The sequence below is a fragment of the Acomys russatus genome, chromosome 11, assembly GCF_903995435.1.
Source record: "Acomys russatus chromosome 11, mAcoRus1.1, whole genome shotgun sequence".
NCBI lineage: Eukaryota > Metazoa > Chordata > Mammalia > Rodentia > Muridae > Acomys > Acomys russatus.
Window position 1 is genome coordinate 6,680,087 of NC_067147.1, and position 23,050 is coordinate 6,703,136.

The window sequence follows — 23,050 nt, forward strand, 5'->3', positions numbered from 1 at the left end:
AATTTGAAATGTTAAGATTTAGATAAGTCCCTACACATATGAAACAATAAAACAGACTGAAGAAGCAGGAAAGGGGATCAGTCCTGTAACCATTTAAGAACCTGGGTCACAAAGCCTAGGAGAGGAAAGAATAAACACGAAGGAGATGGCGGATTAACTCCTAAGCTACATGTGATGTTTATACCCATATGTAGTGCCTGGGGAGGCCAGATGAGGGTGCCAGGTCGCCCGAAGCTGGATTTTTCCACTGGCATAAAAGTGCATGGCCATCTCACTCTGCTATTTGTAGCCGTGCTCCTAGCCCCACTGTTCCGTGCCCTGAGCAGCACCTGGGTATCAAGGCGGGAAAGCTGTTTGCTTGTGCAGGTCTCCAGGGACACCTAATAATTTGTTGACTGCTTGAAGGCCAGGTGGCACTCCTATCAAATGCAAAGGTCTCCTGAGAGTCTTGCAGCGTAAACTGTGGAGGAGACATCTGCACACAAGATAAACATTTTGTGATGTGAAGGGAACTTTCTACTGGACGTTGAGAAAACTGCCGTAGAACGTTTGTCTTCTCTGGAGAGACGTTTGCTCTTGCTGGCAGAATCTCAGGTTATTTCCCACATGAAGGCGAGAAGTCATGTGAAATTTTCAAAGGGACTTCAACACAAAGACAATTAGGAGGATCCTTTCCTTATTCATTTATTTTTAATCAGTTCTGTTTGAGACTTACTTACAAAGCTGTCTTAGACCATCCTAGCAAACTTCTGTCATGTCACACAGCATGGTTGTGCTCTCTGGTTCTGCTTCCTTCCACCATCCAGTCTTACAGATACTCAGAAGGGAAGGCATGAACATGGCTGAGCTGCCCAGGCGGAACCATGGGCTCCTGGGTCTGATACACCTGGGGGTAGGAATGAGAGGGACACCTGAGGAGCTCAGTCTGGCCACAGCCTTTCCACTGTAGGAATAGCCACAATTTTTCTTGCCTACTCACCCCAAAACACAATTTTCAAAATAAAAATATCCTTTAAAAACAGCTTGGGTTATCACTCAGCCTTCAGCTCTCCCGACTGGCTATATGTACATTGTGTGTGAAATATTTATTATGCATGTTCAGGAGATTTAAAGAACATGGCGTCAAGTGAGAGGAAGGCCACTTGGGTTTGAGTCTTTGATCAGGTCCAGAGTTCTTGGCTCATTTACTAATTGGAAAGATGGCTCAGAGGTTAAGAGCATGGGCCACTCTTCCAAACGGCCCACCTTCGGCTCCCAGCACCCACATGGCAATTCATAACCATCTACATATATAATTCCAGCCTCTGGGAAGCTGATGCTCTCTTTGCATCTCTTTGGGCAGTGCATGCCCATGGTGTACCATCTATATACAGGAAAGTTTAATTTTTGATACAAATGATAAATTACATTTATACAGTAAAATAAGTATCAACCGTCAACACAAATCCAAAACCCTTCATCGGCCCTGGGACTGAGAAACAGTTGGGTGTTCCTTCAGGGTGTTCATCAGGAAGGGCATGGTGGCACATGTGCAACACGCATGGCCAGTGGCTTTGTGACCAGTGCAGCGGGTAACATGGACATGAGCTTGGTGGCCTGTGGATAGGGAAGCCCAGTGGCTATTGGGAGGGGGCCTCAGTCAGAAGGGCGCTTGTCTTCACAGCATGATCACTGGTCCAGCCTTTTTTTTTAAAGATAGAAATCAGTATTTGTTTTAGGGGTGCAGGCTTTATATGTCATGTGTGTCTGTCTGGAGTACATTGAGTCCCTACTTTCTTGTCATCTGTACCCGTACCCTAATACATTCCTGGTCATTTTTTTCCCCATCTGTGCAGGAAAGAAAAAATCCAAATTTAAAACTTTCAAGAAGTTGTTTGGGAAGAAGAAGAGGAAGGAGTCCCCCTCGTCCACAGGAAACACTTCCTGGAAGCAGAATCCGGCCAAGAGCGAGGTCATCCCCATCGAGTCAGGGCCGGTGGGCTATGACTCTGAAGACGAGCTGGAGTAAGTCGCTTTCATGTGCGTCTGGTTTGAGAACCTCAAAGAGGAGGGGACACCGGGCACAGGGGGTGTCGGAGGAGGACACCAGGCACAGGGGGTGTCCAACACTCTTACTTCAGTGCCTCAGCAACCCCCCTCCCATCCTGGGGGAATCCCCTCAGGAATTCTCAATACATGGCACGTCCATTCACTTTTCAGACACAGGGGAGGAGAAAGGTAGGTAGGGGACCTGATTGTGTGGTTGAGACCTGCTGGGTGCTGTAAAGTATTTAAAAGCTCATAGTAGTTGGGTTTGGAGAGATGGTTCAGGGGTTAGGAGCACTTCCTGTTCTTGCAGAGACCTGGGTCTGGTTCCCAGCCCCCATATTATGGCTCACAACCATCTGTAACTCCAGCTCTGGTCTCCCCTAAGGAGGCCGGGCAAGTGTATGGCACACATATATACATGCAGGCGAATCGCTCACAAGCGTAAACTAAAAATTGTACAACTCCTTTTAAAAATAGCTTTATAGCAGTGCCCAGGGAGAGGGTTCCATGGAAGTCCATAATTCTAGGGCTCTGGTGCCAAGATGGGAGGCAGAAGCAAGACACTGTCCAGAAACTCATGGGGGAGCTAGGCTACACCCAGAGACATGTTCACTAAGAGCGCAGTAGCTGCACAAGATGATGCTATGAGGCTTAGCAGAAACAAGCAAACCCAGCCATAAGCAACATGGGAACCTGCCCAGTATCTCACAGCAGAAAGGGCAGGCTTGGGATGCTTGCCCTGGCTTGATTTAACCAAGAGTGTTTAAGGACCTCGAACACAATACCGCAAACACGCATCTCCCTGAACTTGAACACGGGCTGATCAAATGAGGGCACATTCTCGAGAACAAGGCCAGCAGGTGGAAAGGAAACGGCTTCTTATCTGGGCTCAACAAAATCAGACATCGGGGGTGGACACTCAGGCAACCCTAGTGGACAAAATTTTGAGTTTTGTAGCTGGTGTTTCATCCCAGTACAGTCATGCATGGATCCCAGTTACATCCACAGTCATATTTTGGATTAAAGAGAAGAGGATGCAGCTTGTAATATCGTTTAAACGTCAACTCTTATTTCAGGATAAATGCCAGAAAGAATGAGAGAGGCATTCTAGAGACAGGGACACGGCAGCCTGTCTCTAGAGGTGGAGAAATTACACTGGCCACTTGGTGGCGCTAGATGACTGAAGATGGAAAAGCAGTTTGAGTTCCCTCCCACCCCCCTCACTCCCCACCCCTTCTCCCTGAGATAGAAACAGAATGGCCACTTGGGTACCTTGTAAGACTGTGCACCGTTGGGGGAAACGGGTGGTGGGAGTCCTGGCTAGCCCTATAGGAACTCTGATGCCCACCCCATCTCTTAGGAGTAATCCAGCCAGCCACAAACAGAAGCATAGCCAGAGGGCCAGGCTCTGAGGAAACGACCCGTATATCTGGCATGTTCCTTGTAGGAACCCAGGGAAAGTGAGGCAGGACCCTTGATATTTGTGTAGGACCAGCACACAGTAGGAACATGACTGACATCAGTTAATAAGAAAAGAAAGAGGGTAGGGTACCAGTAGAGAGTTTAGCTTAGCAGTTAAGGTGGCATGCTGCTTATCCAGAGGACCTGAGTTCGGTTCTCAGCACCTACATGAGGTGGTTCATAGTGCTAGCATCAGGAGAGTCAACCCCTCTGACTTCCATGGGCACCTACCTGTAACTACAGGCATCTGGACTCACATGGAACCCTCCCCCGACATGTGTAATTAAAGATAAAATAAAAAGAAAAACGTAAGGGTGATTAGCCATGGGGTACAATGGCATCCTGGAAGGAACGATGACATTTTTCAAGGCCAGCACTGAGGAAAAGACCCCCTGTATTCAGTCTCTATGAGAATCTACCACCAGTATCTGCAGCAACTTCTACAAGGCACAGGCAGCCCACTTCTTGTGCTGGGTGACACTGGTGGTTTCATTGGGTGATGGCCCCCTTGGGTCCATTTGCCTACAGAACGCCCTGCTCTCTCTATCTGCTCTCGGTGCACTTGAGCCACAGTCTGTGTTCTCCCGGCCCTGCCTGTCAGATATGTCAAAATTAGTTATGAGGAAGCAACAAAATAATTTTATGGTGGGGGGGAGGTCACCAGGACATGAGGGACTGTATGAAAGGGTCGCAGGGTCGAGGACCACTGCTCTGGAGGCATGTTGAGCTCCAGCTTGAAGAGATGTGGGCGTGGCCTGACTCTGATTAGCTTCTCCGATAACTCACCTCTATTGATACCCCAATTGAGCACTAATCCTGGGTGGTCAGTGTCAAAACTCCACCAACACTTACCCGCTGCTCCGAACATTTGGATGGTTTAACTCCTCAGGGCAAAGCTGTGCCGTTTCTCATCTCTTTGTTCACTCTGCATTTTTTTTAGATAGAATTTCATGTAACCAAGGGCAACTGAACTTTTGATCTTGCCTCCATCTTTAGAGTGCCAGGGTTATAGGTGTATGTCACCACGCCCGTTCTCACGTGGCACTACAGAATGAACCCAGGGTTTTGTGCAAGCTGGCAAGCCCTCTACCAACTGACCTACAAATCGGCTCCAAACACACTGTTTTGAATATATAAAGCGATCAGTGCTTTAATCAATCGCTAACAGTGTTTGCTGATTGTCTCACCTTGGGCTCTGAAGAGTCACTTCCGAGTGGCCCCCTGGCTCTTCAGGTCAGGAGCCCAGCCCTCTCTGAAAGGTCCCCTGCCGCCCTGCACAGTGAGAGGTCCCAGGTTAAAGCTGTGTGTTTCCTGTCTTGGCTCTTTTTCACAAGTCATGCTTCCTTCCTTTTAGGGTAAAGCTGTCTCAGAGGTCGCAGTGTGGCTGCTGCTTGGCTTTCATCTCTTCGAGACTACTCCTGGGTTGAGCTAGGAGCTTTTGAGAGAATTCCGAGCAGTTCATTCGCTTCCAATTGCAGGACCGACGAAACTTTCCCCTTTGTATCCTGTTTTCTGTTACACTGAGAAATTTGGCCTCTAATGAAATTGCTTTCTGTTTCCCTCCTGCAGCTGAGCGGCTTCTTCTCTTTCCCTGTTTCCAGTCCTCCTCCTGCCTCTGCTCCCCACGCTGGGATTACACACATGTGCCGTCATGTCTGCCTAAAATTATTTCCCCCCCCCCACTAGTCTTAAAGAGTTCCCTTTCCGATTGATCTTGTGTCTGTTGTAGGACACATTACCTCTTTCCAAAGACGAAGTTGTAAGTGTTGCCACCTTTAACCCTGTTTTTCCATCTAGTTCTTTCCTTCCCACATAAAGGAGCCACTCTTGTGTATCTGCCATGAACCCATTTTTTAAAATTTTAAAAATCATTAGCAGACACACACATACTCAACACGTATTTGCACGTATCACCGCCCCTCCCTCCACTCAAACACAGCTGGAGTAGCATACTCTTCTGTCCCGTGTGTTTTGTTGTCACTTCCTGTCCTCTGGAAAGCCCGTGCCAGTGCAGAGTCCTCACCCTCTCTGTCACCTGCCCAGCCCTGCATCATGAACATTGCATTTGACATCTGCTGAGGGACACGTGTGTTGTTTCCCAATACATAGACTCTGCATAATGAATGACCACATGCCCGTGGCCTCTCCGTGGTTTTTCCTCCCTGTCTTTTCTGAGGCCTCTTCCTGCTGCCTCTACTTCTAGCTACACCCGGGCTGGAGGTGTTTGTCCAGTAGTTATGGTTTCCACGTGGATGGCCCCAGGCTGTGGACTGTAGGAAGAAAGTCTAGGTGTGCATAAGGCCTTAGCATTCAGAGTTGTCTGTCCTCGGTATGTACTCTCTGAGCTGAGTCTTTCTGAGTAACTTCTGAGAGCCACCTTTCTGAGTACTCTGGATTTCCACTTGCAAGCTGGCTATCACAGGCTAGGAAGGAAACACCATCCAGCTGGGGCGCTAAATGAAAACGTACTTTCCCGGTGTGAGTGTATGCGCATGCGCATGTGTGTTTGCGCGAGTGTGTACACAGCACAGAACTACTAACACAGTTGGATATACAGCGGGGAGGGCCTCATCTCCGAGTCCGTAGTACTTCAGAGAGGATGGGATGCCGGAAGGAGGATAGAGTGGGGCTGGTGGGCACAAGATGTCCCGTGCACACAGAGGCGTCTTTTCCTTCCTTACCGGAGGGCCTCAGTCATCTCCTTCCACCTACTCTTCAGCAGGCTAGGAAAGCCTGACAGCTGCTTCCCACATCCTCTGAGGGCATTTTATGAGTCTCCTGTGAATTTGGGTCCTTAGGCTTCGAGCTGGCCTTCCATGCTTCGGGTCACAAGCACAGCAGCAGGATACACAAACGGTGTCAGGTCATCCACGCAGGGAGAGGCTCTACAGACTTGCAGGTCTTGTTTTTGTGACCTGGACTGTCTTGGGGAGATGCTGCTACTCCGACAGCTTCCAGCGTATGGGCAGCACATTAGCTTAGCTCACAACCCACAACCTCACGCTCCCAGGACATGTGACAGATTCCCACAGAACCCAGCCTGCGCCAGACTCTCCTCTCCTCCAGGCTTGCTGTCCTTGGACTTCACACCTCCAAACTTTGACTTTTCCGCTAATCAAAAAAGTCTCCTACAACCTTCAAATCTCTTAGGAAAATGCCCTTCTGTAGGTTATGACTAGTGTTTGACAGCGACGGGAACAAATGAGCCACGGCTGACTATGCGTGACAGAGGGCTTATGGGGGATATGCCATTCGTTCATCCACTTTCTCCCTCTGAGTCCCTAGGATCAGGGACAGATGGAGGCAGGCAAAAGCTCACAGTGGCTCTTTTTATCCTAGGGAGTCCAGGGGCACACTGGGCAACCGTGCCCTCTCACACGACAGTATTTTCTTTCCTGAATCGGGACAGGACCCTGCTCGGCCTGTGCGGGTGTTTTCCCAAGAAAATGTGTGTGACCGAATCAAGGCTCTGCAGGTAAGTGTTTGCTTTACGCTGTCATGTGGGTGTCTGTCCAGGGTTAATTCCAGAATTTTCTATGTGATTTCAACTTAGCACTTTATACAACTGAAAGTAGAGTCACTGGTTCTTTACAGTTCTGTCAGGCAAGTTAGTCACATTGTGACTCACTGTTGGTGACTGCTTCATGAGTAAGGACGGCAGTGAGGGGGCAGGGGGACAGACATGCGGGTCAGTGTTCTGCACTGCACAGGGGTGGTGAAGTGATTTCCTGAATGAATGAGTCAGCAGGAAAATTTGTTGGAAGGTGTTATTGATAAAAAAAATCCTAAGAATGGCTACTGTTCCTTCAACCTAGTTAAAGATACAATGTAATGTGAAAATGGGGCCACCGCCTCCAGGAGGCATTCCTATCAAGCGGACAGAAGAAACCGGCATGAGCTCTGAGGATGATGGGCTGCCCCGGAGCCCCCCAGAGACGTCCCTGCTGCATGATGTGGGTCCAGGCACGAATATAAAGGCAAGTGTTTTCATCCACGCCTGCCCCTAAGCGCCCCTAGATCTCTGGAGGCCCTCCATGTCTCCCTACCAGATCTCCATGAGGGAGGGAGACTGTGCACTGTCGTTTTGTGTGGCTGTGTGGTCAGTCTGATGACGTCAGCTCTGTGCCTTGTCTTTCTTCTTTTTTTTTTTTTTTTTTTTTTTTTTTTTTTTTTTTTTTTTTTGCCTTGTCTTTCTTATCTGAGCAGACGCCCAGACCCAGCGTGCTGCTGAGCATCTCCCCTGCTCTCATGACATTGGCCAGAGAGCAAACTGAACAGTAAACACGGGGAAGCATTCAGCTCAGTGCCTGAGTCTTGACCCCAGGAACCTGTTGGTTTGGTCGAGTCACATGAGGCCCTCTGGGGAAAAGGCAGGCCAGGAAGTTTGACCAGCAGTGTCTGCCCTCAGCCACAGGAGGAAGTGATCCTAAATGTTTCACTCCCCAAAGACGCTCTCTCAGGAATAAACAACCCAGTATGGTGCCATTTTAGTTTGTGGTAATAATATTAATATCACCATAATGTATTCATACCTAGATGAGAAAGCATGACCGTTTTCTCCATATTAACTTGCCTTGCTGAGTGCAGATGAAATTGGAATGATCCAAACTATATTAGCCCTTGAGAAACAAATAAGAGCGGTGTTTGGTAGCTGTGCAGCACACCTGTCTTGACCATCCCTGGATCACATTTACCACTGGCCTGGCCAGGGCATTGCTTACAATGAAACTATAGAGTTACCACTTCTGGGTTGCTTGGAACTGTATTCAGTTACCACTCAACTTTGGTACGCAGAAGCCCCACCACCACCCACCCCGCCACACAGATATACACACACAGACACAGACACAGACACACACACACACATACACACGTGTGTACACGCAGTGCACACTAGTTATTTTTGTAGTTGTGAGCTCCCAGAATATTACTAATAAAAGGTCAGGACATGTGATGTGGCTGATTTTAAGTGAGCTCTAAGCTTGGGAACCCCCATGGAGCTGCCTAGAGAATTACTCCCTGAATTTGCTCACAGTAAGTGTAGGGTCTGGGGACAGTAGGCTACGCACCTCTGCTCTTCAACTTCAGGAAGGGCTGGATGATGGGAGATTGGTCTGCGCTGTTGCCTTACTCTGTGGAGTAAGACTGCACCTCTTAGCAACTTAAAACACGCCCCTGTACAATTGCAATGCCCCTTTTTCAGAATTGGCGATGGTGTACCTCAGCTCTGTCGGGAGCCTCCTGCGACTCATCTTTGACTTTACTCTCCTCTATCCCTTGACCGACTCGCACAGCAGCCATTTTTACCTGCAGTTGGCTGGATCGGGCAGGATGGGGACTCAGCTTCATTCATTGAAGACAGAGCTCAGCTCCAAACCTGATCTCTGCTGCAGTGTGCAAATTTTAATAAGCCGAATGGGGACTACCCGTGCTGGGCCAGCACTTACCAAATCTTTTGTTCCTATGGCTATTACTGTTTATTTTAAAATAAATTCTGAGATTTTTGTCGGTTATTAGGTAGTATACCCAGTCTACTTTCATCACAGGAAACCAAACTTTGGGGATGGTAGTGCACTTGAGAGGCAAAGGCAGATAGATCTCTGTGAGTTCAAGGCCAGCCAGGACTACAGTGAGAGACCTTATCTCATCAACAAGCAAACAAATGATGTAAATATAACACTAATATTTAGTCCAGTGTTCCAATAGGATCGTGCAGGTTTTTGTTTTGTTTTGTTTTTCATATGTCTGTGCTTCCCTGCTTGTTTAAAGGTGACAGGGTTGTTCTCAAAACCCAGCACATCCCAGAGAGTCTCTCTCTTGCCCTTGCACTGACTGATTTTTGTCTCAACTTGACACAACTAGAGTCATCAGAGAGGAAGGAGTCTCAGTTGAGGATCCTTACAGATCTAGTGAACAGTGGGGGAGGGTCCAGCTCATAGTGGGTGGTGCCATCTCTGGGCCGGTGGTCCTGGGTTCAACAGGAAAGCAGGCTGAGCAAGCCAGGGGGAGCAAGCCAGTGAGCAGCATCTCTCCAAGGCCTCTGCATCAGCTCCTGCCTCCAGGTCCCTGCCCTGTTTGTTTTCCTGTCGTGACTTCCTTCCCTGATGAACAGCAATGTGGAAGTGTAAACAGAATAAACCCTTTCCTCCCCACATCTGCTTTTGGTCGTGGGGTTTTGTCGCAGCAATAGAAACCCTGACAGAGACCCCACCACACATATCTGGGCTGCAGGCGCTATAGCATTCTCGCTTTGTTGTGAAACAACTTTGCAGGACAGCCTGCCTGCCAATAGGGCAGTCCCAAGAAGAGGCTCGCTGTGTTCAGTGGGGCAGGTGTCTTAGGGTGTTTCTCTCATTCTTCCATGTGGCTGCCAGAAGCCTCTTCCCTACTGGCGGCACATTTGCTTACTGCCAGTTCCTCCCTGAGGTGAGCTCACCATATGGAGGAAGAAAGCCAGGCTCCCTGTGAGGCTGTAAAGACCCTTTAGAATGAACAAAGAAAGCTTATCAAATGAAAAGCTTTTCAGAGGGCGGGTACTTTCTGTGACCTGCACCCTGATATCTCACTACTGGGCCACATTCCAGCTTGAAGAAAACAGCAGGTTCTTTTACCCCTAGAGACAACTAGGCTAGTCTGTTTTGTTGTTAAGAAAATCCTATGGCTTTAGTGTTGCCCTTGCCCTTTGACCTCTTAGTCACTTGCTTTAAAGGGGCATTCTAAAACATTCCCTGGGGCCAGGCATGGTGGCGCATGTCTTTAATCCCAGCACTTGGGAGGCAGAGGCAGGCGGATCACTCTTGTAAGTTGAAGGCCAGCCTGGTCTACAAAGCGAGTCTAGGACAGCCAGGGCTACACAGGGAAACCCTGTCTCGAGAAACCAAAACAAAAAACCAAAAACTAAAACATTCCCTGTCAAGCACCAATTGAAAATATTCTTTCCCAGGTACAGTCTAAATATAGCCCAGAAGCACACCAAAGGAGAGGTGGTAAACAACTATCTCAGCTCCTTGTCACTAAACTAATGCTTAGTGTGTTTGTTCCTTTTACCGTGAAGATCCTAGTGTCCTCATCCGGGCCGCAGTCTCCCGACCACACGAGCAGCAATGCCCCCGTCTCCTCTCGGACCTTGCTTGTCAGCCAGACACCTTCAGTTGACTTCAGCCAGCCTCCAGAATTCTCCTCCTGCCTGGATAACTCTGCCGCTAAACACAAGCTCCTGGTTAAGCCCCGCAATCAACGGTCAAGCAAAATGAGGCGCCTGTCTTCGGTAATTGTCCTTCCTCCTCTGTGTAGGGTGAGATGGGCAGCGTGACAGTCCCACCACTGCCTAGCCTCATGTCCCTTCTGAGCACCTCCGTGGCAGATAAGGTCGCACTGGGAACGGTAGTCTTGCTCATCGTTTGAACCTTGAATCGGACATCTCTCCCTTGGATAAACATCCCACTCAGACATTAATTAGTACCTGCGTGGGTTTGTCCATTCCACAAACACCACGAATCCACCGTGTCATGTGTCAAGCCTGACACCTTCCATCCCTGGGCTCCTCTTATCCTGACCAGGCTTAGATGCCTCGGCTCTAGAGAAGGTGAGGGGCAGGGGCCAGGGCAAGCACGGCCAGGGAGAATGACTCACACTGAGAAGGACTTTAGAGAATAGCATCTCCTCTGTCCTGACCTCAAGGCACAATCACGGGTGCTGGAGACTTCCTGACAGGTTAGGCATCTCAGCTAGAGACAAATGGATCTTTGGTTTCAAGGACTTCCTGAAGAGAGTGAGTTTTCTGTGGCATGTGGGAGGTGCTTCGGGAATCAGTACTGGAGGGAGACTTCGGGGTACGGGGGCTACCTTCAGATTAGTGCTACTGGGAAACTTGTATCCATTCTGTGTGTCCAGTGTGTAGACAGAGCCACATGCCATGGGAACCTGATGCGCTCCAGACATGCCTGAACTCCTATGGCGTGGAGCTGCTGTGGAGCGGACAGCAGCATCCCTCCTTGCTCCCCCACCCGCAGCATTGCTGCAGCTCTCATCCCATTTTGTAAAACAAAACAAAAATCCATTCTAAGTCAACCTGGGGAAAAACCTGAAAACACAGTTGATCCTTAATTTAAACCCCTTCTCTGTCCTCCCTTTTTCCCCCTCCCTGTTTGACAGAGAGCAGGCATGGCTCTCTCAAGTTCTCAGAGGTGGCTCTCTTTTCCTAGTGGTCGCTGCCGACCCTCGGCTTCAGGAGCTGCACTGGAGGCATCTGCCCATCAGTACACGCAGCCACAGAGGCCTGCCTCCTGCCCCTGATGGCCTTCCGTAGGCTTCCAGGCTGACTGCTGTGGCACAGTGGTAGCAAAGGGCCGCATCCTGCCCCTTCGGCTACCGTCCAACCACAGGACACTTCCATAGAGACCTGATTCTTTGGGCTCCAGTGGACAGTGGGGTCCTACTCTCCCTTCTCTTTCAATCTCCCTTAGCAATGCAGGACCTCTTTCTTCATCTCCCCAAGCCCCAACACACAGGCCCTCCCAGAGCTCCTACATTAACCCCTTCCAGTCCACACAGCTTTCCTTGCTGGGGTATTTTCGGCTGTGTCACCAGGGTGTAAATTCTCTACTCCATGGCATTAAGGCTCTGAATCCTTTATAAGCTCTAAAGTGATGGTTCTTAACCTGTGAGTCATGACCCTTTGTTGGGGGCGGAGTGGAAATCAAATGACCCTTTCACAGGGGTCACATATCAGATATCCTGCATGTCAGATATTTATATTATGATTCATAACAGTAACAAAATTACAGTTATAAAGTAGCAAGGAAATAATGCTATGGTTGAGAGAGTCAGCACAACGTGAGTAACTTGCATTAAAGGGTCACAGCATGAGGAAGGTTGAGATCTACTGTGTTTGAGTACAAGGGAAGAAAATACGGTCTGGGGAGGTAGCTCAGCAGGTACCGTGCAAATGGAAGAACCAGTGTTTGGAGCCCCAGAACTCTGGTAAATGCTGTGTGTATGTGGCAATCCCTCTAATTCTACCATCAAAGGGTCTCCCAGAGCAAGCTGGCTTGTGTGAACCGGGCCATATCAATGAGTTCCGGGTTTGATTGAGAGACCCTGCCTCACTAAATGAGATGAAAGATGGGTTAAGGATAATTCCAGGCATTGCATATACCGGTACCTATAAACATATGCGTCCACACAGTGTACCCACACATACACACACATACATACATGTACACACGGCATACAAGCATAGACACATACACACACATAAAAAAAAAAGACAAGACAAGGGAAAAAAGAATAAAAAGTATTTTTACTAAAAGAAGAAATCTCTGTCTTCCACAATGAAACCCTGGCCATCAAGACTGATTCTTTTTTTTTTTTTAAGATTTATTATTTATTATTATGTATACAGAGCTCTGCCTGCATGTACATCTGCAGGACAGAGGAGGGCATCAGATCACATTACAGATGGTTGTGAGCCACCATGTGGTTGCTGGGAATTGAACTCATGACCTCTGGAAGAACAGTCAGTGCTCTTAACTGCTGAGCCATCTCTCCAGCCCCAAGACTGATTCTTATTACAAAGTTGAAATGCATTTGAGTGCACTTGGCTGAGCCCCTGGCCCCCACCCCAGCACAAGTTGGGGGGGGGCTAGCTGCTGGTTATTGCCTCAGTGTTTTACCCTGCCACACAGAGCCACACTCTGCCTGTGATTCCAGGCAGGTAGTTGGAGCAGGATGCCTGTAAAGGTCCTTATACCACTTGGTCCTCTGGTCCAGCCAGGCAGTGCCAAGAATAAAGAATGTTGACAGTCCATTTTAATAGGAGCACTGAGACTGGATGGCTAGGTCCTGTGTGGTGACTGGAAGAGGTGTCAAACATATGACCCAGAGCTCAGACAGAGACTGGTGCCTCCTGTCGGCCCTGCTGTACTGTCATGGGTTGTCAGCACCATCCGCCTAAGGATTACTGTACACTGTCCTGTGTACTTCCTGGCAGGGTGACACAGGCATACTGCTAGCCTTAATTGATGCTACATCTTTGGTGCACCTGAGCAGTTCTGGTTCCAGAGTGCCAACGTTCTTGACGTCTTACAGGAGGAAATGCCAGGGAGACTGTCTAGATGGAGTGGACACAATGTACCCCAGCAGTGATGGGGAGGCTGAACGCCTCCCTGCTGCAGCTAGCCAGAGGTCCCAGGTCATGCAGAAGCCCCCCCCTTTGAACTCCACTCAGCACCCAAGTACTCCCAATGCCAGCCTTCATCCCATCCTACCCTGTCCCTCCTTAGTTACCTCCTGTAGCAGCCAGTGGCTCATCAGGAAGGCGCTCTAGCCGTACTGGATTTCCCACCCGTCAGCTGAATTGGTTTAGGTTCTTTGGCATCTGAAATCATGAGCCCTCATGTCCCATGGAGCCCTCCACATTACTAATTTCCTACAGAAGCAAAAGACCAGTGATATGACTGCGTCAAGAACCCGCCGCTCTGGGGGGGAAAAAAAAAACCTTGTATAGATGTCTTCCTTCAACTGCTTTTGAAAGCCAGAAGAAGAGAATTGTGGATTTCTGGGGAAAATTAGCTTAGGTGTGGTCACAAACATCCCAGACTTTTCATGATCTTTAGCAAGGAGATGTCAGCTGGAAAATGTTAAAGTCACAGCTGGGGATGTAGCTCAGGATAAGAAGAGTTCCCTGGATTTGATCCCACGCATCACAAAGATAAAAATAAAACATCAGCCACATGAACCAGCTCTAACACACCCAGGGTCACATCGCCTACCTTAGAAACAAGAAGGGCAGGGTGTGCTTAATGCAACAACCTGCACAATGCCCAAGTCTGAGGCTGCGAAGGGTCTAAGAGTCAACTGCAGGACCCTTAACCTTTGACTCATCTTCACAGAGTATTTTTGCATGGCCTGAGTCAATCTTGATTTTCATTTTCTTCCTGAAAGGAGTGTGTTTCAACAAAGAGGAAGCCAGGCCATATCCAAATCCCAGCAATCTTTCAGAAGAAAAAAATATGCCACAGGCTGTGTAAGGTGACAAGGGCATTAGAGAGCCAGAGAAGCGCCACCGGGAGCTTGGGCGAGTTTCTCCACAAGAGGCAAAGCTTGAGGGAGTCTGGCAGCAGCTGGTAGTCTGTTCTGGAGGCAGAGAGCTAGAGGCAGCATCTGGCACCATGGCAGGACCCCTGCTTGACAGGAGTGTTTAAAAGCAGAGAGCTTAAGACTAAAAGTTTTGGATTTTTATTCTGTTCACCATGTTTGATCTGATAGACATGACCTTTAAAGAATCTTATCTGGGTTTTCGAGGAGGGCACATCCCTGGAGAGCGATGTCCTGTGCCTGGGTGCTGAGCCTAGGACCAGCGAGTGCCTGCTCACCTGGGACGCTGGTCACCTACCACGAGTTAGTTCAGTCTTGACCAAGGTTTCCTTGTTTTGGACTCCAATGCAAAGAGACAACAGCAACCCATACCTGACTTGGATAAGTATAGGGAGAAACGACATCAACAGAGACCACAAAGCAGGATAGACAGTTGTTCCTTGTGGCTCCTAGTCCCTCTGCTTGGCCCTAGCCAGGCACCCACTTGGATGCATGAGCTACTGTTTTTGGTTTTTGTTGGGGTTGTTGCTGTTGTTGTTTTAAAGACAGGATCTCACTGTAGATAGCTCTAGCTGGCATGGTACTTGATATATAGACCAGGCTGGCTAACCTCAAGCTCAAAGAGATCCGCCTGTCTCTGCCTGCCTGGTGCTGGGATTAAACGTGTGCTGTAAGACTTCCATGCTGCAGGAGTGGCGTTTGTGTTGAGGGCCTCACTGCCATTGATCTGCTGGATTTGTGAGCCAAGTGTCCGTGTAAACCCCTAAGGGCAGCTGAAGATTCCTGTGTGTGGACATTTACTTCAGCACTGGCCTTTGAGAGATCTACTGTGTTTCCTAAACCACATTTTTAGCCCTGGAGGAAGCAAGGAAGGGGTAGGCTGTCAAATATCTGCCATACTGTGATGTCTGTCACCTCTGTTTCTCTTAGAGGGCACAGTCTGAGTCCCTGAGTGACCTGTCATGGACTCTGGAGGAGGAAGACTATGAAGAGAAACCGTCACTCCAGGTCAGCACAGCAGAGAACCCTAGTGCCGGGCAGCGGGATCTCATGCTGGGCAGAAGGCCTGAGCTCGGTGGACCTGCAATCTTGCTGCTCCCTAGCGGGGCCTGTGCCAGGCGTGCTCGCTTACAGCACAGCACAGCAGTCAGCGCGAGCATGGAGGACGGAGGCTGTCCTGGAGATGAACCCTCCAGCCGCCCAGCTACGCCAGAGGTCACTGAGCCCATGGCAGTCTCAGTCCCATGCTCGGAGTCCGCCTCTCTGCCACGAACATCCACATACCATATTCCTCACAGTGAAATCCAGAAGGAAGCGCTGCCCCCTGGGGGCCTGTGTCCCCTAGCGGAGAGCATGTCCGAGGAGGTTGCTTGTGTTTCTGCAGATGTGGAAACCCCACCATCTACTGATGCCCCTGAGGGGGACATGGCCCCTTCCAAGGAGGACTCTGCACCTCCTGAGGGAGACACAGCATTTCCTGAAGGAGACACACTTCCCGGAGGGGATACTGTCCCTCCTGAGGGAGACACACCACCTCCTGAGGGTGTCATGGCACCTCCTGAGAGAGGCATGCCACCTTCCAAGGACGACATGGCACCTCCAGAGAAAGACACATCACCTTCCAACAGCGACATGGCACCTCCGGAGAGGATCATGGCACCTCCAGAGAGAGGAATGTCACCTTTTGAGGGAGACATGGTGCCTCCTGAGAGGATCACGGCACTCCCAGAGAGAGACACGTCACCTTCTAAAGGGGATGTGACGCCATCCAAAGGGAGCATGGAGACTCCTAACGGGGACCCATTACTTCCAAAGAGAGAGACACCACCTCCCGAGACTATCGCAGACACCAACTTGGAGACACCTTCAGATACAGAAGGACAGAACCAAAGTGCCCAAAAGGAGGAGGAGTTGACCCTGGTGGTACCCAGGCCTGAGGGAGCGGGCACAGAGTCTTCCACAACCCCTGCCCCGAGCCCTCCGGGACCCAAGAGCTGCCTGAAGCACAAGGCCTCGGTCCTCAGTGGGTCTCCCACAGAGTCTCCTCTGAAAGAGCCCCGTCCCGTAGTTCAGAACAGGGCAGTTGTGCCCCCGGCCCGCCCCAGGCCTGCGCAGCCTGCGATCTCAGGAGGTCCGGAGAGGACAGCCCAGGCGAGGAAGGGTGAGCGGAGCGCTGAACCCCAGCGCAGCGTTAAGAGGTTCTCCGTGACCTCGAGCAGGGCACGTGCCCGTGCCAGCAGCTCTCGCCATCTGGAACCCTCTGGGCATGTTCCCACAGGGGGCCGTGCACCCTTGCTACGGAGCGGCCTTGCCTGGAGGAGTGAGGCAGCTCTTGATGACCTCCAGGTGCTGCCAGAGCCCCAGGACCAGAAAGCAATGGGTGGTGACCCTCAAGACTCAGGGGACATGGGGGCCGGCCAGGCAGGACCAGGCAAGAGCCTCCAGGATACTGAGCCATGTGCCTCCTCCGTGCAGGAGCCAGCCCCTGGGGAGGACCAGAACCCTTTCCCAGTCAAGCTGCGGTCCACCTCTCTCTCGCTCAAATACAGAGATGCCTCTGCTCAGGAGGCCAAAGCCATCAAGAGGTACAGCGCCGAAGTCAGGCTGGAGAGAGGAAGCCTTACTCTGTTCCCCAAGGATGAACAGAGCCATGCCGGGGCTGCCCCTGCACTGCGAGGTTCCAGGTCCCCCAATGGGCAAGGCAAAGGGAAGACTAGGTCTCCCGAGCTGCCCGGTACCAAGCCACCCCTACCCAGGAAGCCGCTTCTGCCGAGCCTCACCCTGCCATACCCACCCACGGGCCTGGATGCTAGCCCTCAGGAGTCCGAGAGACTCATAGCAGTCACCCTGCCTCCTGAGCCCCGGAAGGAGAAGGCGCCCCACCAGGGAGCTGGTAAGAGCAAGGCGCGTTGTTCGAATAGACGGGCTAGAGGGAAGCCATGTTTGCTGGACTGTGTTGCTGGGGTAACCACAACGGCTGTAAGAACAGGTATATACCTTAGTACAAAGAGAATTGGAAGAAAAGGTAGAGATTTCTTAGCACTGCTGACATTTTGAGAGTTAGGGAGCTGAGGCTCACGCTAGCTCATGCCTGCACAGGCCTGGGGTTCAATCACTACCGCTGGAAAACAAAATGGGGCTATAGCGATGGCTCAGTGATTAAGAGCACAGTTGCTGCCCCAGAAGAAGACTAGCGTTTGGGTCCCAGCTAACCGGCTGTAACTCCACGTCGGGGGTTCTGACATCCTGTCTGCCTTTGCAGGGCACCCAGACTCAGACATGCACATGCTACAAACAGATACATACAGGAAATCATATGTAGAAATAATAGGGAAATCTAAAAACCGATTTTGTGGAATATTCCTGGACTCTAAATGGGGGTGCAAGTGCTTCTGCTACTTTTGTCTCAGAAAACAAACACTGTGGGTGCTAATTTTGATGCAAGTTTTCCCTGGGTCCAATCTCCTTCTGGGTTGTGAGGGTTCTTCTGACCTTATCCCCCAAGCAAAAATGTCTTCCCCTCCCCTAATCGGGCCTCTGCAGCACAGCCTCACATGGCAGTCATGCTGTGCAGGACCCAAGTCATAAGAAGGTCAGCCTTCACTTCCTGTCCCCCAAGGGAGAAGGTGTTAGGTTCGTCTTTACGACGAACAGGGGCAAAATAAGGTGGTTTTTATCCTCCTTTGATTTATTTATGATGTTCTGGATCAAAAGAAATCTGCTGGAAGTGGGTATCTGCAGCTCAATTAAAGAAGCCACTCACTGCTGGCTCATGCAATTAATGGGAAATAACCCTGTACAACTGGTGTGTGTGTGTGTGCGCACACTCGCGTGCATGCATGCACATTTGTGCCAGTAACAGAGAGATTGGGTCTTTTCCATGGCAAATTTTATTTTAAAATGTTCCAGGCTATTTTTAAATTGCTCCCATAAGTCCAAGAGTCCACTTAAGTACAGCACTGTGGGACAGAGAAGGGGCCAAGCTTGGTGGCTCTGTTGCGACATCCAGCACCCGGGAAGGTAGATGCAGACACGAGGAAAATATCACCAACGCAGTTCAAAGATACGCTGATGTTCTCTGTGTCCACTTAAGAAGTTAGGAAAGCGTGGAGTGGGTTTTAGTTCCTACAGGGTGTGGAAGGTTCCAGCCCTTTGGGTGGATAGCTTTCTTGGTCCCAGAGCCCTTGGGTCAGTCGTGTCATCAGCAAGGGAGTTTGAGGGACAGGTCCAGTCCCCGATGGTGGCCCACTCTGCGCATTTTCAGTGTGGTACAGAGGCAGCTGTAGAGCAATTTTGGAAGCTGTTTTAATGGCAACGAGAATCACTTTTAGGTGAAATCTTGATCTCAGTACCCTTTGCTCATGGCCCAGGACTGGAAATGTCTCTCAAGGGCCTGGTACTGAGCAGGGCTCAGGGTCACAGGTAGAACTGGAAAGAGAGAAACCCCAGGGGTGACGTCTGGCCCCTTAGTTACATATGAACTCTTCGACTCTATAAGATGTCCAGGAGAGGCAGCGGCAGGAGCAAGGTTGGCCTAACTGTGGAGACCTGGTCGAATGAATGAATGAATGAATGTGCCTGAGATGGTGTGCTTTGTGCTTTGCTCTGATTTACAAAGAGGTGAGACCTTTTTCATTTAGTGAGGACCTTGCTTAAGTAGAAAGTTATCTTACTCATCGGCCCGTTGACAGTTTTTAATCCATAGTAGCAACTGATTTCCAAAGTGAAAGCATCTGGGTTCCTCTACTGGGCACAGGTAATGGTTTATATTTTCCTGAGAAGGGACAAGAAGAAGAATCACCCTTCCTAACAGTCTGATAGGAGCCCATCCTCCCAGAGGGTGTGATATGAGAGACAAATGCCAGGGCCGTGAGTGCTGTCTGATCCCCGTCTTCTCAACCGTACCTTGGGATCTGCATGCTGCCTCGGACGGGCCAGAGCAGAAGCTCAGGTCTGTGTGGTTAAGCCTCACCTGTGTGAAATGGTCCCCACACTGTCCGTGGCTTCATTCATTAGAACGACGTCTACACTCATTCTCACCGCTCCCAAACGATAGCAGCTGGAGGCAATTTGCTTCACATAAAACATGTAGCCAATGGAAGATTTAGTGACGACGGTCATCTGTTTCCACCTGGTAATTAATTCTTGCGCTTTCTTTTCTTGTGGTGCCTGAGTTCACAGGTAGGCTGCTGTGTGTCCCACCCTCCTCCTAGGCGTGCGTCATAAAGTGCGAGTGTAGAAAGAGTGTCCCAGCTGGGTACACAGCTGTACACTCTGCTCAGGTGACTGCAGCTGCCCTGTCCCCTGCACTGATGCTTCCCTTGTCCATCCAAACCATGTGTTCCCTTGGAAAGGAAGGAGGGACCTTTCAGCATGGGATGAGGACAGGAGGCACAGAAATTGTACTTAACACAGGAGCCCAGTTTGCCAAAGGGGCGGCACATCAGGGGCTAACATACAATGGTTACATAAGGCCAGTGCTCTGCTCTGTGTGTGTGTGTGTGTGTGTGTGTGTGTGTGTGTGTGTGTGTGTGTGTGTGTGTGTGTGTGCACGCACGCTTGCGCACTCCTCTGCACACAGTAGGCTTATTTATAGACCTGAGCCACAATTTGCTGATCTGCCCTGAGAGGAAAATGGCCTATGGTTAGCGAGCTTGTTCATTTTCCCAGACACTATCCTTCGTCCTGTCGGACCAATCCATTTCAGAATCTAAATTACAGGTCAGGAAACAACTTTATGCACACATGGTAGGAATTATTTTTAAAAGGAGGTGGTGTCGTGTTTTGAAAACTTCTGAAACACGTAAAGCAGAAAAAGTTTGCTGTGAACCAGGTATTTTGGCACACGCTTGTAATTCTAGCCACTTGGGAGGCAGAGGCAGGCCTATTTGAGGCCAGCCACTGCAGCCTCGCAATATTCTATCTCAAAATAATGGTTTGGTGTTTTTTTTTTTTTAAAGAAGGTAGAGAGGTTATCTTGTATGTTAATTTGCTTTTTATTATTGTGATAAAAATACCAACAGCAACTTGTAGAGGAAAGGGCTTATTGAGTGGACACACCCTAGTCACAGTCCATCATCAAAGGAAGCCAAGACAGAGACTCAAGCAGGGCAGGAATTGGGGGGAGGGGGTTAGGAACTGGAGCAGAGGCCATAGAGACAGCTGCTCATTGGCTTGCCTCCAGGCTCCTGTCCTAGGAGCTGCCCAGGGGTGGCGCTGCCTCCAGCGAGCTGCCTCCTCCCCTGTCGGTCAGTCTGGTGGAGGCATTTTCTCAGCTGAGGTTCCCCCTTCCTCGATGGCTGGCTTGGCTGACAAAACCTAACAGCTCACCTCACACACGCCAAGGCTGCGCTTCAGTCTCCTCGGCCTAGCCTGATTCTTTTGGAGGAACACCCATGTGTATCTTGAGGGTGGTTGTTACTGCTGTTGTTGTTGCTGCTGCTGCTGCTGACCTTGTTTTCTGGCCTTTCCTGTGCTCCTCAGTATCTGACTCTCTCAGAAATGGGAACATTTTCGCTGTGGAGAAAGAGTTCAGATCAGGGACTCCCAACCTCCTCCAAGCACAGTGACCTCTCCCAAGTGAAATCTGGAAGAAGACAGATCAGCAGTTCTCAGAGGTGGCTGGGACGCCTATCACGAAGGACAAGTGAATTCCTTAGCGTATTAGCTCTAGTCCATATCCTGTCTGTGACAATTGCAAGAATCCATGCATGTGTTAAAGCTCAGAACTTAACAACAAAAAGGGAGAATTTCACAGTGTGTAAAATTTATTCTAATTTTCATTTTACTGAGTGCAACCAAGAGTGACCCTAGTGGGTTTAGAATATGGGGGGAAAGTAGATTCTAAGAAATAACACGAAGAGTGACAGTAAACTAGAAGTCACAGCTAGTCTTGAGATGCAGGGCTATCACTGGCTTAGATGTAGTGATTGTAAGAATAACCCAAGAGGTGACTTTGCATTTCTATATTTATCAGAAAGCACACACACACATCTCAATATGTTCCAGGCTCAGTTATCGCTGATAAACAAAATGGTTTCTGTTACAAGATAAACACGCAAGATAGACCTCAGTTCACATTTTCAGAGAAGCCACAACGGACTGTCTAGTCAAAATTCTTCTTTTTTAGAAGCGGCCAGTGCCTTTCACATCTAGGTTTCCACTCCTTTCTTTATCCTGCGTTGCAGGCACAGTGCTTTCTTGGCATTTTATTCTTCCCGTAAGTTCTCTGATTTTTCTAGTCTTCAAAGCCAAACTTATTGTTCAACGTTTCTTGACACCAACTGTCCTATTGTTGCTGCTGCTGCTGCTGCTGCTGCTTAATTTTCATGGTTCTGGGGGTCAAATCCAGGCCCTTGCATGCCCTCAACTGCCAAGTTCTACCCTGATTTCCTGGCTTTCTCTGAGTGAGCTTTGCACTTAACACTTACCTCAATTTCATCATGTAGCTGCGCTGTTAATACTGGGTTGTTGACAAATAATGTTTCTAGGAGACTTTTTAAATATACAAGACACAGACACCTCCTCCCTACCCCTCTCTGAGTGTCATCTAAACCCTGCCCTACAGGAAGAGCCATGCTGCAGGCCTGCCTCTCACATACTGGGATAGGCACATGAATGACCTTTTTCTCGTCACAACATGCTACCCACATTGCCTTGCCATTTGCTATTTGGAGTCCACAGTAAATCAAATACATCTTTCATTTTCAGTTTGAGTGGCTCGGCCCTATCATCTTAAGCACTGTCTATTATGTGTACCACCTGATGAAGGGCATTGTGCTTGTCTTGAGTCTATTTTTTCCTCTTTGGTCACTGTCCTGGCTAGTGTGATGTGTCACCTTGACACAAGCTAAAGTCCTTTTATAAGAGGGAACATCAATTGAGAAAATCACCCCCACCAGACTGGCCTACAGGCAAACCTGTGGTGCGTTTTCTTGATTGACGTTTGACGTGGGAGGGCTCAACTCACCGTTACCAGTCCCAGCCCTGGGCTGGTGGTCCTGGGGAATATAGTCAAGCAGGCTGAGAAGCCACGAGGAGCGAACCAGTAAGCAGCACCCTCCATGGCCTCAGCACTATTTCCTGCCTCTGGGTTCCTGCCTTGAGTTTCTGCGCTGGCTTCCTTCTGTGATAGACTGTGGTGTGAATGTGTAAGATGCTCTCCTGCCCAAGGCCTGGATGTTTTTATCTCAGCAATAGAAACTCTTAACAAAGACTGTCACTGTACTGTGGTCACCATTCTAGCCATTCTCACTTCTGAGTCACACTGTGGGCTCTCCCCAAAAGTGGACTCCAGTGCACTGTTTACTAGGTGACTCTAGATTGTCTCCCGTGACGACTGCATGGATCCTTCCAGCACAGTAGAGATTGTTCTCCACACCACCTCCTGGGTGTTAGGTGCTGTTGGTTAGTCTGCGCCCCACCCCTACCCGACAGGAAGGAAGAAAAATGCCAGTCATGTTGT

The 23,050-nt window shown here is 49.6% G+C and overlaps 1 protein-coding gene across 1 annotated transcript in view; it reads left to right on the top strand.

Annotated features, from left to right (window-relative positions):
• The window catches only part of Cracdl (CRACD like), a 59,800-nt gene that overhangs the window by 22,163 nt on the left and 14,587 nt on the right, over positions 1-23,050 (top strand). Inside the window, exons 3-7 of the mRNA XM_051152771.1 lie at positions 1,836-2,004; positions 6,829-6,964; positions 7,305-7,466; positions 10,544-10,756; positions 15,517-17,479. Of these exons, the coding sequence (XP_051008728.1) occupies positions 1,836-2,004; positions 6,829-6,964; positions 7,305-7,466; positions 10,544-10,756; positions 15,517-17,479 (2,643 nt within the window). The remainder of the gene's footprint in view (positions 1-1,835; positions 2,005-6,828; positions 6,965-7,304; positions 7,467-10,543; positions 10,757-15,516; positions 17,480-23,050) is intronic.